The sequence below is a fragment of the Rattus norvegicus genome, chromosome 7, assembly GCF_021556685.1.
Source record: "Rattus norvegicus strain SHRSP/BbbUtx chromosome 7, alternate assembly SHRSP_T2T, whole genome shotgun sequence".
Classification (NCBI taxonomy): Eukaryota; Metazoa; Chordata; class Mammalia; order Rodentia; family Muridae; genus Rattus; species Rattus norvegicus.
In genome coordinates this window covers 36,379,190-36,401,694 of record NC_141540.1, presented here as the reverse complement: position 1 = coordinate 36,401,694, position 22,505 = coordinate 36,379,190, and the positions used below count along the sequence as shown (strand labels likewise).

Genomic DNA, 22,505 nt, shown 5'->3' with positions numbered 1-22,505 from the left:
TTTATTTTATTATTATTTTTTTAACCTTTATTCTTGCCCCATAAAGGTAGTTCACTGGGTTGAGTCCAGGCATTTACAACTTTGATTTCCCACAATTTAAAAGCATTGTTTGTGTGTCCGTGGTCTAAGACGCTGTTTATAGGAGAGGCACTGAGAAGTAGTCTGAACAGAGGGTAATCTGGGCTTCCATTTACAAGATCCATTCAGGTCTTCCTGTGATATATTGTTATGTAAATACTTTTCGGCCAGGGAGAGCTGGGCTATGGAGATTCAATTTACTTTGAAAGTTGTTCATTATAGCAAGGATGAATGTTATTTATTTGATGCGATTCAAAGACTGGAAATGACTTTTTCATTGTGGTACTTTTTGTGATGGGTCCAGGGTGATCTAATCTTTTTAATTTTGGCTTTCACACCAGTGGAGATGAAAAGAGATCTGAACTCATTTATCGGTTGCTAGGTCTTTCTGGAAGCCCAAGTTCTGTTTGTGGTTGCTATGGTCAGGCTGACCTCAATCTCTGTGGTTTGAGGGACTTAAGCAGTCATTTTTTTTCTTTTCTTTTCTTTTCTTTTTTTTTTTTAATTGAGGAGCATGTACCTTGATTTATGTCCAAAACTGTAGCTGAATGTCTTTGTCTGCGGGTGATATATGGTGCAGAACAATTCATCTGTTCTTACGAGTAAACACCGCTGTCCCACTAAAAATATGTTTTGTTCGGAGTTAATGGTATGGAACAAGGCATTCTCCACAAATAGCTATCTTTTATTGTGTTGGGGCCGCGGAAACGCTGAGCAAAGTGCAGGAAATTGGCATCAGTCCTCGCGTCTATTAGCATTTCATTTGTGAGTCGCATGATAAGACCGGTAGGTGGACAGAGGGAGCCAGGAAGGGTTGTTTCGACATCTTCACTTTCTCAACTGGGACCGCCTAGCCTGACCCGCATTCGCCAGGACCCAGTAAGTCAGCGTTAGTTCCCCCTGACCCGGTGAGCATCGTTTCGCCCAAGCGCTAAAGCACACCCAGGCGGACGTGCTGAGGCTCAGCGCTGGGGACCGGTATTCTTAGGCTCCTTGAGGGAAAGTTGCTGGGTCCGATCTCGGCACCACCCAGGACTGTAATGTCTATGCGCTACTGAATGGTCCCCGGTCGCCTGCTTTCTAGACTCTTGTTAGAAAGGAGCCCGGGTGAATCAGAGGCTATGGAGAACGCAGCCCAATTCAGCAGATGAGCCGGAATACAGTCCTGCTCCCTTAAAAACTGCTAATTGATGGATGCTGCGGGGGAACAGACACCGCGAACGAGGGCAAAATAGGAATCAGGAGAGGCACGTATTGCCGATAGCACCACCGATTTCCTTCTCAAAGCAGCTTGGTAGGTCTCTCTCTCTCTCTCTCTCTCTCTCTCTCTCTCTCTCTCTCTCTCTCTCTCTCTCTCTCTCTCTCTCTCTCTCTCAATATGCTAATGCTTTTTATTCTAAATCGGCCAGCACGGACTATCCTCAGGAAAATGAGATCCAGGAGAAGTGACGCCCTCCTCGAACTGAAAGGTAAAAAGAAAAAAAAAAAAATCAACGTTTTTCAAACATTGCATGTACTTCCTGCCAAGCGGTGTTGGAAAACTGCTTTCTAAATATGACGATTTAAAAAATCTGAGTAGTTTCCTTTCAGCGTGTGAGGTTCGGAGACAACCAGTTAGAATCTTATTGTTAGTCGTTTTCAGAAGACTGCCTAGCTTTTGTTAACCAAGTGCAATCAGGTGCCTCCGGTGTCCTTTTCATCCTCGGGAAGCGAGAGCTGCTGATTGCTTTGGTGTTGATCCCCATTGGGGTTTGGGGGCGGCGGGGGGGGGGGGGGGGGCTGAGGGTGTGGGGGGGCGAGGCAGTGTCAATAAAAATAATCTTTACTTGTGTAGATTTCATTGTTAGAGCTAGCTAACTTCAGCCAGAGCTACGGCATGGCAAAGGTCTCTTCAGGCTCGGGAATTCTTTACAGGGTCCTAGTTTCCCCAAAAGCTTGGGTAAAGATGCTTTAATTGTTTAATTGCTGTGAGCTGACTAGCTCACCTGCAGCTCTTAGCAGAGAAGCTTTTAGAAGTTCTGTGCTGCCTTGCTGAAGTAATACATGGTGGCTTGTGTTAGTTTTGAAATAATTGATTTTTTTTCTCCACAAGGTTTGGTTGTTGTTGTTGTTTTATTTTGTTTTTGCTTTCTGCTATAATGAATGCTTTGCGAATCTCAGCTTCTGCAGAACTGACCCCAGGCTCCCTTTCCTGGGGTTACTGGCCTCAGGTCTTCTCCAAGGCAACATTTTCTGTGAGTTGTTAATTTCCTAAGAAATATTTAATCGTAGGTGTCTGAAGACAGATATATCCTGGTAGGTATATGAGTGTGCTGTGTGTTTGTAATATAAGATGTCATAAATTTCACATTGTGTTTTGCTCTGCTGTTATTTCAGAAGATTATAAGTGAATCCAGGATAGCACTCAATTTCCAGAAATGATTCAGTTCACTCTAAAGAGTCTGGGAGGAAAGGCCTGTAATGACATTTTGATGACTTTCATTTTAAGGTGCAATAGAAATTAAGTAAGATATTTTAATAGCTACTCTCTAATATCTCACCAATGCTGTGTTCTCATCGCTCGTTCTAGCTTACTGTTTTATGTTGGCTGGTAATTGTCTTCTTGTATGTGGGAATCATTTTATCCTTCTGTAAAACTTATTCCAGAAAAGTCTGGTTGTCTTTATCACAGCTCAGCTCTTGAGATGAAACAGTGAGTATTTCCAGCATGTGCCTCCTTCCTTTGTCATATCTTAAGGATGATTGGTTCGTTCTTAAAGAGAGGACCATCCAAGATGTTAGCCTGTGGTTAAAAGACAGACAGAAAAATGGCATGCAAGTCAGAGGAGACTGAGGAAAACAGAAGAAAGGACTGATGTGTGCGTAGTTCTATATTTTTAATTACACTAAGTAATGTACATAAACGTGCAGACATATTTTTTATTAATAGGTAAATGCAGATATCTCAGCTTAATGAGATCTCAGTGAATGACACCAGGAACATATCTGCACTTCTATTCTTTGGGGAGCTGTATACACAAGTAGAGTTAACCACATAGCTTTTACAGAATAAAATCCTTTGGGAACTGAAGTTGTGACACAGTGGATCAGTTTTCATGGAAGCCAAATAAATCCCTTACATCAATTTTCCTGTGCCAGTTACACAAAGTCAATTCCTTCCCAACTCCATTGTTCTAAATGCTAATTAGGAATTAAAAATACAATTTAACTTGACATGAGTGAATATTTAAAGTCGCAACAGAATCCTGCTGAACGAATACACCATTAGTTTCATTTTTTCATCAAAGTAGAATTAAACTCTCATATCTGATTAAATTATTCCATTCTCAGGGTATATTTGAAAATACCTTGGCATCTGCTTTCTTTTTGTAAATAATATTCTTTTCCAAATATTACAGGCAGAGTGCAGTTGAATCCTGAAAGGCTATTTTTTTTTCCTTGCCTACTCTAGTTTTGTCTTTTGTCTTGATGTATGGTTATTCTTACCTGTCTTCAAGAAAGGTATATTGACGTTGACGCCATTAACCTAACTTATTTGTCAGAGTTCGGGATGAAGTATAACTCCAAACTTGTTTCATTAGAGATTGTGTCTGAATTATCAAAAGGTGTAAGTTGATCTTGGGATGGTGTTTCAAAAGATGCTTAGGATGTATTTTCCTGGCAGTTAACAAGTTCCTTGTGTCACTGTATTAAGTATTTCCTTAAGCTACCTCTCTTCACTTTTCCCAAATGTTATCACCTAGTAAATGTATTGTAGCATGCTAACTGTCAGGGGATGGGCCTTCTGGGGTGGTACTGATCCCAGATCCCTTTCTGGATCATCATCCAAGTAACTGTTCTAGAAGCTTGTCAAGGATCGATGATTAAGTTTTATCTACTGGTTTGTATTTAATCATGTTTGTGATCCACATGCAGATTTTAATTCCATGGCCACCAGTGACATCCGAATGGTTTAAGAAAATAAAAAGTTATACTCAAAGCTTAATTGTCTGCCCCTTACTTTAAAAAAAGTGTTTTGGCTTTGGAATGCATAGACTGTATTAATGGTGTTTCTAATCTGATTGTGTGATTCTTTTCTCCTGATCTGTTTCTAAGTGGATGGCCTGTATACGCTTGCAATGACCTTGAGTCCTTGTGAAGTTGCTAGACTTTATGATTTTCTAATAATACACCACAGCATACAGAACCTCTGAGTCCTTAGTAATGTCTCTAAGGCACGGATTGATGCCCTGGATGTTTCTTGACATTATTTAGCCACAGTGCATTTAGCGTGTGTAAATCCTTGGATTTCCTGCATTTTTCTGACAATTGAGTTCACAGTTCAAATGCAAATCCTGAAATAAATTAGTAGGCTAGGAGTTTCCTTAGAGACAGAAAGATAAGGTCACACGTAGTGAATAGGAACATATGGCACGTAGTTAATTATGAAAACCTTACGGATTTGAACATAGTTTGCTGCAGACATTTTGAAAAATACCTATTTTTAAGGAAGCATTGGAAGAATTCAATTTACTAGAAAATTGAAATGTGGAAATCAGACGTGTTTTTAAAGATATCCTTCTGTCATGAAATTAGAAAGTATTTGTCCCTTCAGAAAACATTCTTAAGTATCTACAGTACGTTCACGTGTCACTACTGATTAAGTTTTCAACACTATTTATCTGGTTTTGATAAGTATAGGGAACTTAGATGTACATTTATCACCTTGGAACATATTTCTCTTGCTGATATTCTAAAATGGCTTAAACGTATCACACGCACACAGACATACACACAAACAAGTCCACAAACACACAAACACAGAGACAGACACACACGTGTACACACACCCACACACAAGTTTACAAGAATACTTAGATATCTGTCAGTCAGCATGCACTTCAAGTCGTCATCTTACTGATGTAAATTTAAACATATTATCTAAATGCAGCCCTTCTCCCCAACATTCCGCTCTGTGATGCAACACACACTAAACAGGTTCTTCCTTCCCTCTTCCACTAGTTCTTATACTGTGCTGGGAGTATGTTGATGTTATAATCTACTATTTAAAGAAATTCTAATTCTTGTGATTAATGGCTAGCACCTATTCACTCCAAGACCCTTTCCTCCATTTTCTAATCTTCTTAATTACTTTGCTAGCAAGGTATCCCCACACTCTGATTTGCAGATGAGGAAAAGGAGGTTCTGAGAAGTTAAATAACACCCCTCCCAAGGTCACCAAGCTAATAAACAGCTGAGGTGACTTAAAGCTCAAGTTCTTCAGGTTTATTAATTTTTCTAGTCATTCAACAAATATTACAGAGCCCTTGTGGTATCTTAGACTTGTTTAGGAGTCTCAGAAGAAAGGTGAAGATGCAGTAGGCTTTACATCCCTTGGACTCCATGGCCCCAATGTCTGCCTTTAGAGTGAATCATCTCATAGTCACCTTAACACTGTGATGCTATTTCCTCAACATCCCTTGAGCCAAAAGAACACAATTATAAAGTGCCCATGTAGCTTCATTCCTTTTTTGCAATTGTATCATTCCCTGTTTCTGAACAGGCGTTGTGCACTGGAAAAAGCTGTCTTTTCCTTGCCCCAGTAAAGCCCGTCTTGCATTTTCTCTGATTATCCCTGTACCCAAAACAATTTTCCTGTGTCCTTTCATAGAGTTCCTCCTGTTCTCTAGTGCCTGCACAGGGGTGGGGAGTGGGGAGGGGGGACGGGGACAACAAAACCCTGGTTCCCAAGAAACACATTTTAGAAATGAAACCTTCACATTCACTTCTCAGCAGTGATCCTTTGACCTGTGACATCTCCAACACCTAAGGTGAAGCAAAAGTGGAAAGGGCTCCTCTCATCTCTCGTGTCAGTGTTTGTGGATGTGCCCAGCTGATGAGCTGGCAAAGAGTTCGAGAAAACAGAAGTAAAATAAAGGAAGAAGGTAGAAAGTCTAGGCCTGGAGAGCTCGGGGCTGCATGCCCTGTTGCCTAGCACAGTGCCTAGCAGGGCTGAACAATTAGCACATAGTCTGCCCAGACTGAGAGGGTGAAAGACAGGGAGGAGATGCTGACCACAGTTAGGAGATTTAGCAGGAAGAAGGACTCTTAAAATCAGAACTCAACATGTTTAAAGACGTTCAAATGCTTATAGCATGATTAGTGATGGCATTGAGGAATGTAAGGTATGTGCAATACATACGTTTTTTAACTGTGCTTTGCTTCTTTTGGGGATAAGCTACCATCTATTGTTTCTGAGAGAAAATGCCCAAGTGACCTGCTGATGCACTCCCTATTGGCACCACAGTGCCAATAACACGAAATTCATGTTGCTGGTTTCATGATTTAACTCCATTTACTGTTATTCCTCCATTATCTGCCGCAAAGTTCATTATTATAAATGCTACTCCCCACACCCCCACCCTCACCCAAGAGCCACCCCTTTAATCAATATGAAGTTTTGCTAGTTAACTCTTCCTGGTAAATCTTTACCTTCCACCAAAGTCAAATTTAATCTTCAAGGGCATGATGCAAATCTCCATTAACCCGTCAGTTCTTGAAGTTACTTTTATTTATGGTTTTGTTCTACTGTATTTTTTTTAAAAGCAACCTTGGTACAGGAAGAAAAGTTGCTGCAGCCATATTTTTATGCTGACTCATTGCAAGTTATTAAGGGACAAATTGGGTGGGCATTTTCAAAATCAGATACTATATCTAATCTATTATGGGGCTATACTGCTGCCCATGATAGCCAAGTTTATATATGTTGATATGAATATAGGATTTATTCTAGTGAAGTATATATATATATATTATATAAAATTGGCATATGATATATGATATAACATATATATATCACCTGGTATAAATATATGTTTACTATGTGTTTATACATAATTATAAAATATAAAAATTTATATATATATATGTGTCATTTGTGCATAATATATTATGCGATGTACCCTTTCTGACTTTTAGGGATGCATGCCTTTGGAATGGTTCTGTGCTTTAGGGATTCCTTGTTCTTTGAAATAGGAGATGGTTAAACTTTGGCCATAAGGCTCTGAGGCTGGCCTCACTTTAAAAACTGAGAGATTTCTGCAGTTGTAATAGCAGCAGCAGCTGAACACACCAGTGGTGTTCCAGAACCAAACTAGGCTCTATGTGCTTATCAGCTACTGGATTAATATCGATAACGGGCAATGATGAGCTCGGAGTTCCTTTAACCCCAAAGTATTACAGCTCCTTCATTTTAGCCTTCATTTTAGGCATGAAGCTTGCCTAACACTTACAGCGTGTAACTGTTGGTGTCTGGCTGCCACCTTGATGCACAGTGGAGAGCAGCGGATGTCTGACAATATTTAGCTCCTGTGATTTGGCCATAAGGGCCGTCCACGTGCCGTTGATAATAAATATTCAATTAGCCAGTTTTCCCAGTGCACTCCCAATGACTCAAGTTTGGTGGAAGTCCCTGACCCACTCTGAATTTTTGATCATCTCTGTCCTGAATTCAAAATACCGACATTGCATATTAATTGGTATCTACAAGTACAAGGAAGACGCTTTAGAAATAGGCTATTTATAGCGAACTTTTATCAAAAGATGACAAAGAAAACCTCCTTTCAGCCTCACTTTGTTAGCTGAGGACGAGGAGTTAAGATGAAAAAAAGCAAAGCAAGACAAAGCGAAAAACAGCTGTAAGTGATGCCCAAATAATATCGCTCTGTTTTTAGGCATGTGGAACGATGAGGCTGTTGCTCTTTAAAGGAAATTCCATGTGCTGACATTTGCAAAAATAGTTTCACGTTACCAGCTTTTAATTTTAATCTAAAAGATGCATGGAGAATGACGAGATTTCAAGTGGCAAGGCAAGGAGCTCACGGACTTGGTGGAAACAGATATGCATGGTGACTCCCATTCAGTGCTCTGGTTACGTTTCACAAGCAGCAAATGCTACAGAATTAAAAACTATTTGAGTAAAGGAGCGATCGTTTTAAGGACTACTTAAAAAACAAAATCCAGTGGTTTCGGAGAGCTAAAAACCATTCGAATCCATTTGGTAGTCCTCGTCTTCAACCCATAATTCCACACAGTGAGCTCTCCCAGCTACCTGGTGCGTCTCTAGAACATCTTAACCTCAGCCTCTCTGGTGCTCTTACATTTTTGTTAGCCATCCACTGGAGCTCTCCCAGCTACCTGGTGCGTCTCTAGAACATCTTAACCTCAGCCTCTCTGGTGCTCTTACATTTTTGTTAGCCAAATACAATAAGAAAAATGGCAATGGGGTTTTCAAACTTTAGCCTTGCTCTAGGGTTTAGGGAACTTAATGTTTACATTTCAAATATGGAGGAAGTTGGTGTCATGTATGGCCTTGCTCATTCAAACGCTGTCTCTCTGATTCAATAAATATGGCTGTTATCATACACTTGGAAGAGGGAGCTATCCCTTCACTCACTTATTTTCCTGGCCTTTCTCCTCCCTTTGTAAGCCCATCTGACTAGTGTTGCTAAGACTACGTGAAGGGTTTTATATAAGGAGGAAATGTGATCTTCCCTTCATCAACTGTAATAACTGGAGAGAGAAAAGGAACCTTAAAGAACTAATTGGCTAATATAATGAAATTACTCTCCAGCAATCATACTTGAGCACTAGGAAGGGAGAAGCTTTTTCATCACAGGTGCGAAGCAATATTAACAATTAAATGGAGCTTTTAGGCATAGAAGGTTGGCTCAGATTATCTGCGAGACAACACAAATATTCAGAAGGAAGGCTGATTCTTGAAAACGGGGTTGAGGATAGGTAGCTGTTGTTTTTTTTTTTTTTTTTTTTTTTTTCTGTCCTCCCAGTGAAACCACAAGATGTCTATCTCATCAGAACTTTCAAAGATTAATTATGTAAGATTTTTAATTATTAAACTGCTGCATGCTTCATCAGAGTGTCATAATGAAAGTGAATAAGTCTGTGTGTGTGTGTGCGTGTGTGTGTGTTTGTGTGTGTGTGTTTGTGTGTGTATTTGTGTGTATGCGTGTGTGTGTGTGTTTGTGTGTATCTGTGTGTGTGTGTGTGTGTGTGTGTGCATGTAGAAGATTGAGGAGCCAGTAAAGCTGACTATGACTACAATTATACTTCAGGATATTCTTCAGAAATTTGTACATAAATGTACATTGAAATGTTGGAAAACCTCCTTATCATTGTTTATTCGTCTACCCCTTGAAATACTTCAATCTCTTTTCCATCTTAAGAAGACAGGCTCATACACTGTGATGAGAAACTTGAGAAACTGTCTTTATGACCTCTAGAAGTATGATACGCCACAGATAGATGCCTTTACTTTGTAGCGGAAATATTATGCCATTTCCACTCCCATTTAGATTAAAAAAAAAAACACTACTATAACTAACAGCCAACCTTGGATTCTTAGTTTTAAATATAAAATTTTAGGATGTAAAAAAAAAAAAGACTTTATACCTATGTGAATCATCCTTTCCCAGGAAATCAAACTTAGTCAGCTACAATATTTCAAAATTTCATTAAAAAATTAAAGGTATGGCCTTGCTTCTTTGCACTGAAAAGCAAAAACCCAGAAATGACTTAGTCTCCTCTTTTTTTGTAAAGTTTGAGAGAAGAACTGTGTTATTTGTTCCCTTTATGCTAGGTAGGGGAAGAATTGGATGGAAAATAATGTAGGCAGTCTTGTGACTTATCTCCTGTGGGTGACATGTGTTGGTCTTTAAGAAGAGGAAGACAAATAACATTTTCTTCAGGGTGGTGGTAGGGGAGACAAAGTATGTGTCCCTTCAAAAGACACAGAAGGAAGTTCTGTGAGAATACAGATTGCAGTATCCTCTAGGACATGGCAGCTGTGGATTCTCTGTATCTTTAGGTGACAAGGTGCACCATCCACCTGTCTAAACAGATACTTAAAGCAGAGGACCTTCTGCTTATGTCTAGGGTTGCCTTTGGGCCTCCCACATAAAGATGCTCAGTCACTCACATCTGCTTTGAGTTACACTTCATTTTGATAGTTGTTTGCAGAAGGTACTTTTGAACATTATACAACATGAAAGCTATGACGGAGACATCATCCAACGGGATTCTTTCTCCCCATCTCCATTCCCCACGGGCTGATATAGGACATAAACATTAGTGACTAGAGGAATGGTGCCTGCCCTTCTGCTGCACGTATCCTTTTGGATCATAGTGTTTGAAACAAAGAATAATATAGCTGAGGAAACTTGAGCAGCACACCCAAGAAGTACACACTGGAGAATACAGTAGGTGCTTAAATTTGTAAATCAGGAGAGTGGAAAGCAATATTTGAAGAAGAGGGTCAAGTATTCAATTATGGAGTCAACTATTTCCATTTTCACCTTGCTGAACTAGATTGTGGTACTCAATTTCTTGTTCCTATCTAACTTTAGTGCTGTATGTTGAAGTAAATACATTGTGGAGTAGGCATCCTCAAACTGCCCACTCACAGGAGATGATAAACCACCATGGTGGGTCTCCAGTGTGCTTATTCTTAATCATTTAACTTTGACATAAGATGCTTATCACCATCAAGGTCTTTAGCCTAATAATGTAGCTGACTTATTTTGAATAATGGTCTTCTTGATGGTAAATACAATTTTCCAGGCTTCATCTTGAAATATTTAAATAAGCAGTCGGGTTAAAGTGTTGCATTAAGGTCCAGGAGCACAGAGCAATTTTCTTGGCCCGCTACTGAATTCATTTCTTGTCAGTAATCAATGCATTTCTGATTCTCACAGATGCGTTCATTTTCTCTGAACATGAAAGCCCTGAGGATGGTTTCTGCCATTTTTTTTAAACATTGAAGTTCAGTATCTGGTTGAGGGTATTAGATATTTTTTAAATGTCTGATATCCTAAACTTGAGCACACATTCTAAAGAGATGCTAGTTAGAAGGCCTCTGTCCTCTGTGATGATGGCTGGGGATCCGTCCAGTTCATGTCTCCTTTTCTTGTTCATTTTGAGACGCAAAGAGAATCAGTAAGCTTGATGGTCAGATGATAGCTAGAGGCTCTAAATCAGACAAAATCAGATCAGCCTTCCAGACCTACTATTTCCTTGGTCCATGACTCAGCACTGAGAAGCACTTTCTTCTGAAAATAAAGCTTATGCCACTGACTTTGTTAGCATCTTTCTGTCCATTTTCTCTGTGTCAGGTACCATAGCTAAATACAACATGGGGTAAACCCATCTTTAAGTAACTACTTTGGGCGTGGCAAAGAAAAGCATCACTGGATAACGACTTGTTAAATTCTTATTAATTGGTTCTTTTTCCTTTTCTCCAGTGAGTATTGCTTTCAGAAAAAGACAAATGGGGTCAAATGGTCCATAGGTAAATCAGTTTTACCAAAAGGCTTTGCATGTAAGATTGACGCTATGATGCAGTGTTAACTCCACATGGCCACATCTCACAGTGATGCTCTCTGAGAGTGTGCTTTAAGTGGCTGTAGAGGGCTACATGCTATGAGAGCTGCTTCATGCCTTTCGTTGTGGAAATGCTGATGAACTCTTAACTTGATGGGCTTCACTCCTCACTAAAGACTCTAGATAAATATCCACTGCTTGGAACGAATGGGAGTCTACAAAGCAGGTTTTATACCTAAGATGAAGAGTGGACGCCATTTGCGAAAGGGTCTGACATTGCCCGGACTGTCTTTATAGCTTTAAAGATTTCTCTATCTGTGATTTTTATGGCTTGATAAAGGGGGGAAAAAGAAGCATGAAGATTTGCTTAAAATTTAAAACTTTCATTCTCCCGTGGTTTTACCTGCTGTCCATTTTCAGGACTTAAAAAAAAAAAAGTCTGGCTTCTCCTACTTCATCTGCAGGCTCTTGAAGTCTGTGGGATGCCCAAGTGTGTATAGAAACTCAGAAATAGCACAGTCTCTTTAGTTAAGAATAACATGTCAGTTTTCCTCTCTTGCCTTTGTGTGCTCTCTAGAGCTCACCCATGCATGATGTACCGGTTGACTTCAAAAGCAAGTCTATGGTTGGATTAGCTCCACAGGATAGAGAACAAGGTAAGAAAGAGTCTTAGTGCTTTTATGGCCCATGGGGCCACGTAGAGCCAAGCTATGTGGCTACCAGGATGAATTTATTCAATGGTATCCTTCATCTTGAGACAGGCAAATTCACATAATTCTTAACTTCAATGTCACCATTACATTTTCTGTATTCTAAAATTATGAGTATCAATAAAAACATGTTTTTAAATATCCAGAAAGGTTTACATATAACTATAATTTCTGTACCTGAGTTTGAAATTCCTCGGAGGAGATAGAAACATAATCAATTTGCAGAAAAAAAGTAGTGCAAAGTCATGGGACATTCATATACAGGAGCAATTTAAGTTTCAGAGTGGGGGAAAGTGTAAAATGTGGCATAATGTAAGAAACGACAACTGAGAGGTGCTTGCTTTCCAGATATTTCCAGTAGGATTGGCTTTTCTATCAAAGACCAGGTAGAGTCCTGGCTAACAGAGGGCCATGGAGGACGCTGAGTAAGCTAAGGATAGCATTGTATACTTGGAATGTATACTGGCAAAGGGTAGAGAAGTGAGAGCAGAATGGTTGAATGATGTAGGCTTGAGATAGGTAAGGCAGGGGATAGAGATAAGAGAAATCTGTCACAGTGGGGTGGTCCCATCACTGGGAAGTAAAAAGCGCCAACTATATGAGGTATCACTGTGGACATCAAAAGAAGAAGTCAGAAAGGGGTAATGGGGGATAACACTGACAGTTCTATGGTGTACAGATGACAGGGTTGTTTGTGAAAACTGGGAGCCTTAGGAATGCCTCAGAAAGTGGAGGACCAGATTTAAAACAAAAATAAAGCCAAAGAATCCAGCCAGATGGGTGATCTGTAAGTCTTAGACCAAGACTGTAGATACGATATAAAATAAACAGAGCTAAATTCAAGAGCTAGAAAGGATAAAAATCACACAAAACATGGACAGAATTCAACACTGTAGAAACAGAGATCAAAACAGCCAAGAGTAGGAAGGAATTAAAAATTGCTTTGATTGGCTGAGGCTATGTCGCCTTCCAGAATGCTCTAGAGAGCAAGGCTGGCTGAGGCTATGCAGTCTTACAGAATAGTCTAGAAAAAGGACTAACCAAATTTACTGCCATGATTCCATCTGTTGGTCTGTGGAAGAGAGAAGAAAGAGTGTGATAATAATTCTTTTCAATTTAATCTATCCCATTTTATCTCCAAGATGGCAAATATGTGTTGCTCAGATTTACATACAACTAAAAGTGGGTTTTAATTGCCTGGCTTCCTCATTCTAAAGTCCTTTGAGGCCATGTTGTTCATCGTTGTCTGTGGAGACTACAGGAGGAAGCAGCAGTCTGTGAGGTGACTGAGCACAGAGATTTTTGTATTACCGAATCCCAGACTGAGTCTGCACTGTGGTTATGTTCTAGTGAATAGAGCAGAAGCAGAAATGAATCGTTTGTCTCCAGAAACTGTCACTTTTGTGTTGCTTTTGGAGTCGCTGGTCAGTGTACTGAAGCTGTAACAACACTGCTTTGATTTGTCATCAAACCCTTGGTAGGAGACTTTAAAAGGAGAGACAAATATTGTGAGACTCAAATGAGCTTTCCATTTGAGAAGGAAAAGCCAGTGTGTGGAGTTATCGTTACCAATTATTACCGACAAGTATTTTTCTTCTAAGACATATGCTATGATTATAAGACCCTTAGTTACTCAATATGTAACATCAACATGAAACATCTCTATATTTAATTTCCTAGATCTCACAATGCCTGGTTAAGCTGTTTATAATCAATTTCTCCTATCTATATATTCTGGAAGAGGAATCCTTAGTAAAATAAGATGGCTATAATGATGGCTAAATTTGGAGTTGGTCCCATGGCTAAGTAGTAACAAAACCAGGCAAAATGTTTTTATACTAGTATAAGTCTCTTTTTAACGATGTTGTACTCTCCACTCTGGTATAGGAGAATAAAAACTATAGGAAACTATGGGTGACTATAATCACTATTCATCAATAAATCAGGTCTCCTGCTGGATGTCCCATAATGTACTGGTACGTATATTGTAAAGGAATTACTGTAAAGTATAAGTGAGCAGAGAATTGGTGGGCAATGGTTACGTGGGAATGAAATGAAATGTATTCTAAAAATAATAATTATGTAATAGGTGTCCCTTTTTCTCAATTTGTAAGGAGATGTAATACTAAGAAGTTCTGAACCTGGCTTATTTTGGGGGGGGGGGTTGCTTACTAAAGAGGTTGATTATGACCATCAGGACTTGCCTGAAAATCATCTCCGATATGAATGTCATGGGGAACAGATAGAACAAAGTGAAGAGGGAAAGGGAAGAAAACTCCCTGGAGAATCTAAGGTTCCTGGGAGGAAGCTTAGGTCTGGGCTGGACTTTAACACAGATGATCATGGTTCAAGTACAGCGTTTCTCCTGTCCTTAATGTCCTCCCATTGTCATGGCCCCTCCCCATATTAATTCTGGTCTCTCCATCTTAACTAAGCATTTAACCTTGATGTCCATGGACTTGAGGTTTGTCACTGTCTCTCTTTTACACTTTTTAACATCTGGTGCCTGCCTTATCTTAAGGCATCATTGACCTAATATTTTCTTGGTTGTGAGTTCCAACTGGACTCTTTGGTGCCGTCCTAGCTATTCCTATGTGTTTGGTCCTGATGATCCATTCTCTCTTGGAAGTTCCTACTTCCCAGGGTTTCATGGTACTAGGTCATCCAGAGGCGGTCTTCCTTATCTGTTTCTGTCAGGGACTTGACAGCCTCCCTTTCTCCAGGTCTATCCTCTGTTTATAATCCTTCATACCATGCACATTGTTGCCCCATGCTGTCATCCTCGGACGTAATTTATAAGAGTCTTAAAATTGACATATATCACTCAAGTCCCTCACATGACATTTAGAACTGAGTTCTCAACAGCTTGTTCTGTGCATCAGGGACCCCGCCCCCAATCTAATTACGTACAAACTAACTCATCATTGATTGTCCCCACCCTCCAGTTTCTCATTCTAACTTCTTTGTTGGGATATACTACTCATTTTTACCCTCCCTTCCCAATGTTTGTAGTTTTGCACATCAAACCAAGGGCTAGAACTAGTTAATTTTCTGTCCTAAATATTCCTTAACTCCCTTTATAATGTCGTTCATTATCATCACCGTCTGTAGTGCAGAACCATTGCCTCTTGGGGTTTGTCTCCTGCTGGGACATCTAAACCATTTAAATGTCTGATCCATTAGTGTCAAATCCATCCAATACAGAACCTACAGCAGATCAGCTGTGGCAAGTCCAAAGGCTTCCAGTGTTTCCCCTCCCTGCCAGACACAGAACAAAGTAGCCTCAGCCTACATTCTACCTGAAATCTACCACTTCCTGCCTCTTTCTAGTTTCCTCCTTCTGAGCACTCAGGGTTCTTCAAATTTTCACATCTACCAATATTGAACAATGTAGTCTTATACTTATGAACACTGTTCGTATGCATTTGCTATCTATGGTACTCCAAAATCCCTGTTCACCCTTCTTTCCTGCCCTGTCCCCAGCCCTCTTTTAGTTGACACTCTGGTTCCATTCTAGAGGGCGTCTCCTTTGTGCCTTGTCTTCTTGCTCCTCCCAACTATGCTAAGCCTTATCAATACACTCTACCTAAATCAGGCTGTGCGCTACTTACACGACTTTTCAGCTTGTATTGGTAGCTGTGAGAAACTTACTTCCTTTAAGACTTTCTTAAATAAGAATTTATCCCAGAACTGGTAAACATGTTTGCCCATTCCACTACTGCTAAGTGAGCCATTTTAGAATACTTGTGTGGATAGGCGTTTACCTTTAATCTTTCCTTTTACCCCAGTAAACTGAGTCAAATATTACAATTACCATTATTTTACCTTCTTTCCAAGCACATACACTACATGTTACCAATATCTTATTCTCAGAGAAGACAAAAAGTCTAGCTTTTTGGCTTGCACAGGGTATCATAATTAAAGTGTCACAGGAAGCTCTATTCTGGATTCCAAATCAGTCCTGTTGACAGAATAAAGGCATTGCTTCTCTGTGATTTTGAAACATTTAAAGGAGTTTTCTAAGCACTTTCATTCAGGCACATACATAGGCACATCCCAAGGTAGTCAGTTGCAGTGCCAGAGAAAGGCTTTTTAAAGCTTTATTCATCCACACCTCAGAAATACATTTTTTTTATATTGAAAAGTAGCACACTAAGTGTTGCTGTCCTCAAAATATTACACATGCTATTTTCTCAGGAAGAGAAGATTATTTTTTTGTTAATGAAATGCCAAACAATCCCAGCCAACTTGCCAGGCAGAATGAAATCAGAGCGTTCTTTGGCAGTAGCTTGCAGTGCTCCGTCCACGCAAATGTTTTGCAAAAATTTAGCTTAAGCAATTATAATCTTTTTTGGGGGGGGGCAGGTTCTTTTCAGGATAAAACTGGGGCATTCGGGAATTGAGGAAGTAGCCAGGATGCCAGAAACACTTGCGAGCACATTCAACGGCACCCGTTAGGATTGCAGTCCTTCAGACCCAAGGCTGGTCTAGGAACAACAGTAGTGTAAATGAGGTGGGAAAATTCAGATTTAAACATCTATTCTCCCTACCCAGGTTTTTATAATAGAATGTGTTCCCTGTTGCTTTCTCTTCCTCTGTGTACCTGAGGAAACAAATGCATACCCATGCCTCAAGCACTCACTATTAAAAGTCTCTTTCAAAACAGGAGTCCTCCAAAGAGCGGACCAAAATAGAAATTAGAGACATAGGAATGTTTCATGTTTGTAACTACAGCTTTAGTGTTTTGTTAATATATCAGAATCCAAACAATTAGTGAGTAGTTCAGCTGTCACGGAAACCATGTTATCTTCAGTGAAGCCTCTCCTTTTCTGCGACAGCTCTAAAGCAAGCAGAGAAGACACTTAGACACACGAATGCGGCTGTTTCAATAAAACTTTATTTATGCAGACAGACAGCATCCTGTGTCCTGGTGGCTGTCTGCCAGTGCCTTCCAGCTCATTCCTTCTGCTATTAACTCTGGTTTAGATTTTAATTTTAAAGACACGAAACTCAAGACAGGTACTTATAGCACCTTGAGGAATAAAACTTTAGGACATATTCAAAACAAACACCTTAATCCTTTAAGGCTTAGGCAAGATTGATAGATTTTAAGATTTTTTTTCTTTTCTTCTGTTTGATTTTTTTTTAATGGTAGGTTAAAAAAAAAGTCACGTCATGTCTTTTATCTTAGTACTTTAGCTTACCTAGTTTAACACAGAAAGAAAAATCCCATTTGCTATGAACATGAGTTCAGAGCAAGGTGGATTTACTGTTATTTTCTACACCCTGGGCTGAAGGTCCTTACGGACGTCATGTTCTGGAAGGAGCTTTGTAAGGTCCTGTGAAGGGTCAGTGGCCCTGGGCCAGAGAGGGTGCTACATCCATCCCTGTCAACTACAAATATTTACCTGGCAGAGCTGTGTGACCAGCAGAGACAGTTGTAAGCCGGATTGCACTGCACGAGACTCAGGTTACACCCAGTGTTCTTTGGGTACAATTGCTATGGCCTCTAATTCTTGTGTTCAAGAACTAATCAGAGATTAATTATACAACTAAGAACAAAATTTAAAGCGTACAAAGGAGCTTCCTGTCTCTACTTCCTGCTCTTCCCTTTTCACTTCCCCTTCTGTTCATGGATAGAACAGCAGTGAACAAATTGGTTTGTTTTTCCTTTAGGCGCTCATGTGGCCCAGGCTGGCCTCAAACTCACTATCTGGCCTAGGATGATCTTGAACTCCTGATCCTTCTCACACTGCCCCGCAAGTGCTGGGATTGCAAGCCTGTGTCACGAGGCTCAGCCTTTTAAACATTTTGATTTTTAAGCGCTTTACACTTCTCCACTTGCATTCTTGTCCATTTGTAGGTAAAATGGAGCGAGTACTATGTTATATTTGATATTCTGTGATTTGCATTCACAACCAGCCTTTGCAATGCAATCATTCCATGCCAGCAGAGCTCTTTGAATGCCTCTACTCTACTTCCGGATGCAGCCCTTTACGTCACCACTGTACACTTTTACTCCTGATTGGGCATTGTGGACTGTATGCATGTGCCTATAACAATATTGTAAGTGAGTTTATTTTAGTTAATTAAAGAGATTTTTTTCTAAAAAAAAAATCTCTTTCCTATAGTGGGGAAATGGTTATTTGCTTGTAGCTAATTTTTCTTTTATATCATTCAAAAGTGATGGTTAATGATAATGTGGAGTTTTTACTGTATTCTCCTGTGTGCACCTTCTCTTCTTGTGGTATGTATTGCTGCATACTTACATAGGTTTAATAACTATGCAACCACACATTCATGATCATGCACATATACAGGGGGCAATTCACAAATGGAGATCACATTGACTGTATCTGTTGTGATGATGGCATCCAAGTGGAGATAGTGTGCAGATGCTGAGCTTCCAGAATATTTTACCTTTCTTATAATAATCGCCATGTGCTTCCGACCACACAAGGAACACTTTTCCCCTTACCTGCAGATACCTTTAAGCTCCCTTCATCAGAGATAGTTATTTTTACATTTTCCGAATTTGCTTGCGACCTTATTCTCTGCAAGATCTTCCTATCCATTCCAACTCTGTCAAACTATGACAGAAACAGATGGAAACAGGGGTAGACTAATGTGTCACTCACGCTGGCTGAGAGATAAGCTGAGAGAGCAAGAATTGGGTGACGAAGGGGGAAAAATGTGTCACGGTTTCAAAAAGATCTTTTCTTGTTCCAGGCATATATATATATATATATATATATATATATATATATATATATATATATAAACTTACCTATTGATAATGATGAAGGTGATCATTAGCTACAATAACTCTGTACATGTGTCTAGGGCCACATAACTTACAAAGTCCTCTTCGCCTGTTAATTCATTTCATCCTTTGACAGTCTGTCAGTCTGCCAGCACAGACCTTATTAGTTCCTCTGTGTGTCCCAGCCCTGCAGTTCCTTCCTGCTGCTCTTTCTAAACCTGGTACCTCAGATCATAGGCATAGGAGAAAACCAGCCAGGCACACCTCCCGGAAGGCACGGCATTTGGCCGTCGTGCTTGGGTGATATGTGGAAATTTGCACGCTGCAGTGAGTTTCTCCTCAGAGATAATTCAAATCATTAACAACTTGCGGTCGGATAGCTGAAAATTATTGAGGTCATGCTATTTTTTTTTTATGGAGACATGCGACAGCATTAAAAATGGATGGTATGGATTAATTCCAAAAATGTATTCTCACTTTTATCATGGAGTCACTTGGGTTCCATCCATTTCTCTTGTAAATTAGCCTCTGATAATCATAATTGTGACCCTTAGGTGCTATAAGACAATGAAATACCTTCTAATTACTAGGAGGTGTTCATGTGTGTCTTTTTGATATACAGTTTCAAAGATTTTAGTGCCTTGTCATTTCTTGAGAATCAGTCACGTGCTTATGCAATCTGTGCATATGATTTTAATATTTCTTATAATATTTCTTTTTCTTTTAAAGTCCTCTATATAGTGCTGAATGAAGTTAAATAATATAGGGACTTCCCCCTATACTTCTGGTTAATGTCAATTATTCTGGTTTACTAGCTCATTAGCCTTACGTCCTTACTGAATTAAATAACTGTGTTGAGTGACGATTGCCATAATACCATATCATGAGTGAATGTTTTCTATGTCACATACATAATCTGATATGGTATAAGACCCATGAGGTATTAGTCCCGGCATCTTATCAAGTCAGCCTCAGGAATTGCACGTTGCTCAAGCAAATGTTGCTCAAAGCCAAATAACAATACATGGCAGAGAAACAAAATTCTATCCACAAAAAGTCAAAATCTTTCCCCATCAAAGCACAGGCATGTCAGAATCCAGTCTTGCAGAATTGATGCTGGGTGTTTCAGCAAGCCCTGAGTTTCTTCACATGACGACTAGCTTAGTAGTTCTTGATCCTGACTAGGTAATATCAACCAACACATCTAGGAGGTCAAGACACTTCCTTGTAATCATCATCAGTGTCCAGTGATGACCTTGGCATTCCCTTACAGTGCACCCAATTTAGGAGAGGCCCCGCCCATTCCATTGTGTCATTTTTTTTCCAGAGGAGGTTTTATTTACTCTGAGTTGAAACAAGACCATGATATGACAAGGCCCTTGGTAATCTTTATTTTTCCCCATGTATGAGAATAGGAAGCTTTGAAAGGAAATATGGGGACATGAGCTCTTGGCTACAAAATAGATTATTTTTTTTCCTGCCTTTGTCTGATGAATAAATAGAACAGGAGGTACCCACTCTTCTTGGAGAGGGTGAAATAAGAGATAACTTTGAACACAGCCTTCTGATCAGCTTCTCAGTCTAATCAGAACCCACTTTTAAACAAGTCATCCTGATACTAACAAGTGACACGGCAAAGTCATTGCCTTGAACACGCTCGTCTGAAAGGTGGCACGGGAAGGTGAGGGACATCTCTGAGGAAGCTGAGCGTGGGCTATTAATTATGTGTAAGGAACGAACAGTCCCTGGGAAGCCACACACAGCTAGAGAAACCAAAACATGGGGCTGACTTCTACTTTTTCATGAGGGACAGCTGACTCCACATGCAAATTGCCAGTCAGTGAAAAGCCGCTAACAGAACAACACCATGCTTCCCTGCTTAGGAATACCAAAAACAAAATGTTGTGTGTATTTATTAAGCTCTTATAATTACTCCTGACGTGTCAAGTGCAGTGGGAATAGAACTAGAGGACAGGAGAGGAGTGAAAATTTAACATGATGTCAGTCTTTAAAGAATGGACTGAGTAGCCCCAGAAATCATCATCCTTTAAGTATGACTCTATCATTTAATCCTTTAATTAGAGAGAGGGTGAGGAAGCGGTGGGGGTGGGGGATATTGAGAGGAATTCTGTCATCCTCCTGAGTAATTTTGAGCAGTCAGGCATAATGACAAGATCAAGCTTGATGTCACACCATAAGACTTGTTAAAACTTAAGGACAAAGGGGAATGAGAGGTATGAGGCAATGACATTCGAAGGAGGATGTGGGACACTTGATGGTCCAGGCCTTCCTTCCTCTCCTCTGACCTTGCTCCTGTGCAGAAGGCTTCATAATGGAAAAAAAATAGCAGAGCCTAAGCAAGCAAGATTTCTTAAGAAAAGAAATTCTGGTGTCAGTACCAAAAGAGGTGACTTGTGCATCTGGGATGTCTAAGGGCTTCTGAAGTGTTGTCTCATTAAAATGTATGACCAGAATTAATTCACGTTCATTTTGTTAAGAGCCAAATCACCTGGGTTGAATATGTGTGTGGAATCATAAATGATGAATAATAAGAAATGACAACAGGTTCATAGAGTGGCCAAGAAGAGAGCCATAGGTAAAGCAGAGCCTCTCCATCTACCTCTGCTGCTGCTGCTGTTGTTGTTGTTTTTATTAATTTTTGGTGAGCTGGGGAGATAGTTCAGTTACTAAAGTCATTGCTTTGCAAGCATGAGAAGCTTTTGCCATCCACGGGATCCATGTTAGGAAAAAAGAAGCAGGGTATAGTGCCACTGTTGGGGAGGCGGAGACAGGACAGGCAGAACCCCAGGGCTCACTAGCTTTCCAAGTGATTTTACTTCATGAGTTCAAGGCCAATGAGACACTTGGTAGGTCGTACCTGAGGAATGACACTAGTTGTCTTTGGGTTTACACACACACACACACACACACACACACACACACACACACGTACGTACACGTACATCCACACATACCCACACAAAGTTTTTATTGTATTTATAGAAATTATTCCAAAATCGTATATGGTATGAAATAAGTAGAATCTTTAAAACAAATGACAGGTTGATTTGCAAGTGTCTTTCCATGGATTCTAAGTAATACGGTAATAGGGGTAAAAGAAGAGAAAAAGAAAGTAAGAATTACGCATTTTGATAAGACAGTCTGAAAAGCACATTTAACGGTCTCATGAAGCTGGGTGAGGAGAGAAGACCCAGGATGAGTAGATTCATGAGTGGGCCTCAGTAGCTAGCAGCCACACATGCCTGTGGTTTCTAATGATTATAATAAAGACCTGCTGTGCCTGACCCTGTCATACTCAGGGGTAGAAAGCGAGAGCCTTAGCTTAGCTTATCTCAGAGCTAAAAAGACAATGTACTCTGCCTGGCACAGATGGCTAATCTTTACGAGTCCAGACTGGAAGGCTCAATGGCTTCCCAACCCAAGGCAACATCCCCCTTTGTACTTCTACTCTATAGATGGTGCCCAGGAGATCATGCTGTCATCTCTTACCAGATTAAGACATTTGTGTTCAATTAATATCAGGAAATGTAATGTTTTCCTGAGACTTCAAGCACTCCTGA

General features: G+C 40.0%; 1 protein-coding gene across 3 annotated transcripts in view; it reads left to right on the top strand.

The window, feature by feature from the left end:
- Positions 1-884: 884 nt before the first annotated feature.
- The window catches only part of LOC102548260 (uncharacterized), a 90,878-nt gene continuing 69,257 nt past the window's right edge, over positions 885-22,505 (top strand). For all 3 annotated transcript variants that reach the window (XM_087559469.1, XM_087559468.1, XM_087559467.1), the window contains exons 1-2: positions 885-1,372; positions 1,488-1,547. In XM_087559469.1, coding sequence (XP_087415595.1) covers positions 1,273-1,372; positions 1,488-1,547 — 160 coding nt within the window. In that variant the 5' untranslated portion in view covers positions 885-1,272. The remainder of the gene's footprint in view (positions 1,373-1,487; positions 1,548-22,505) is intronic.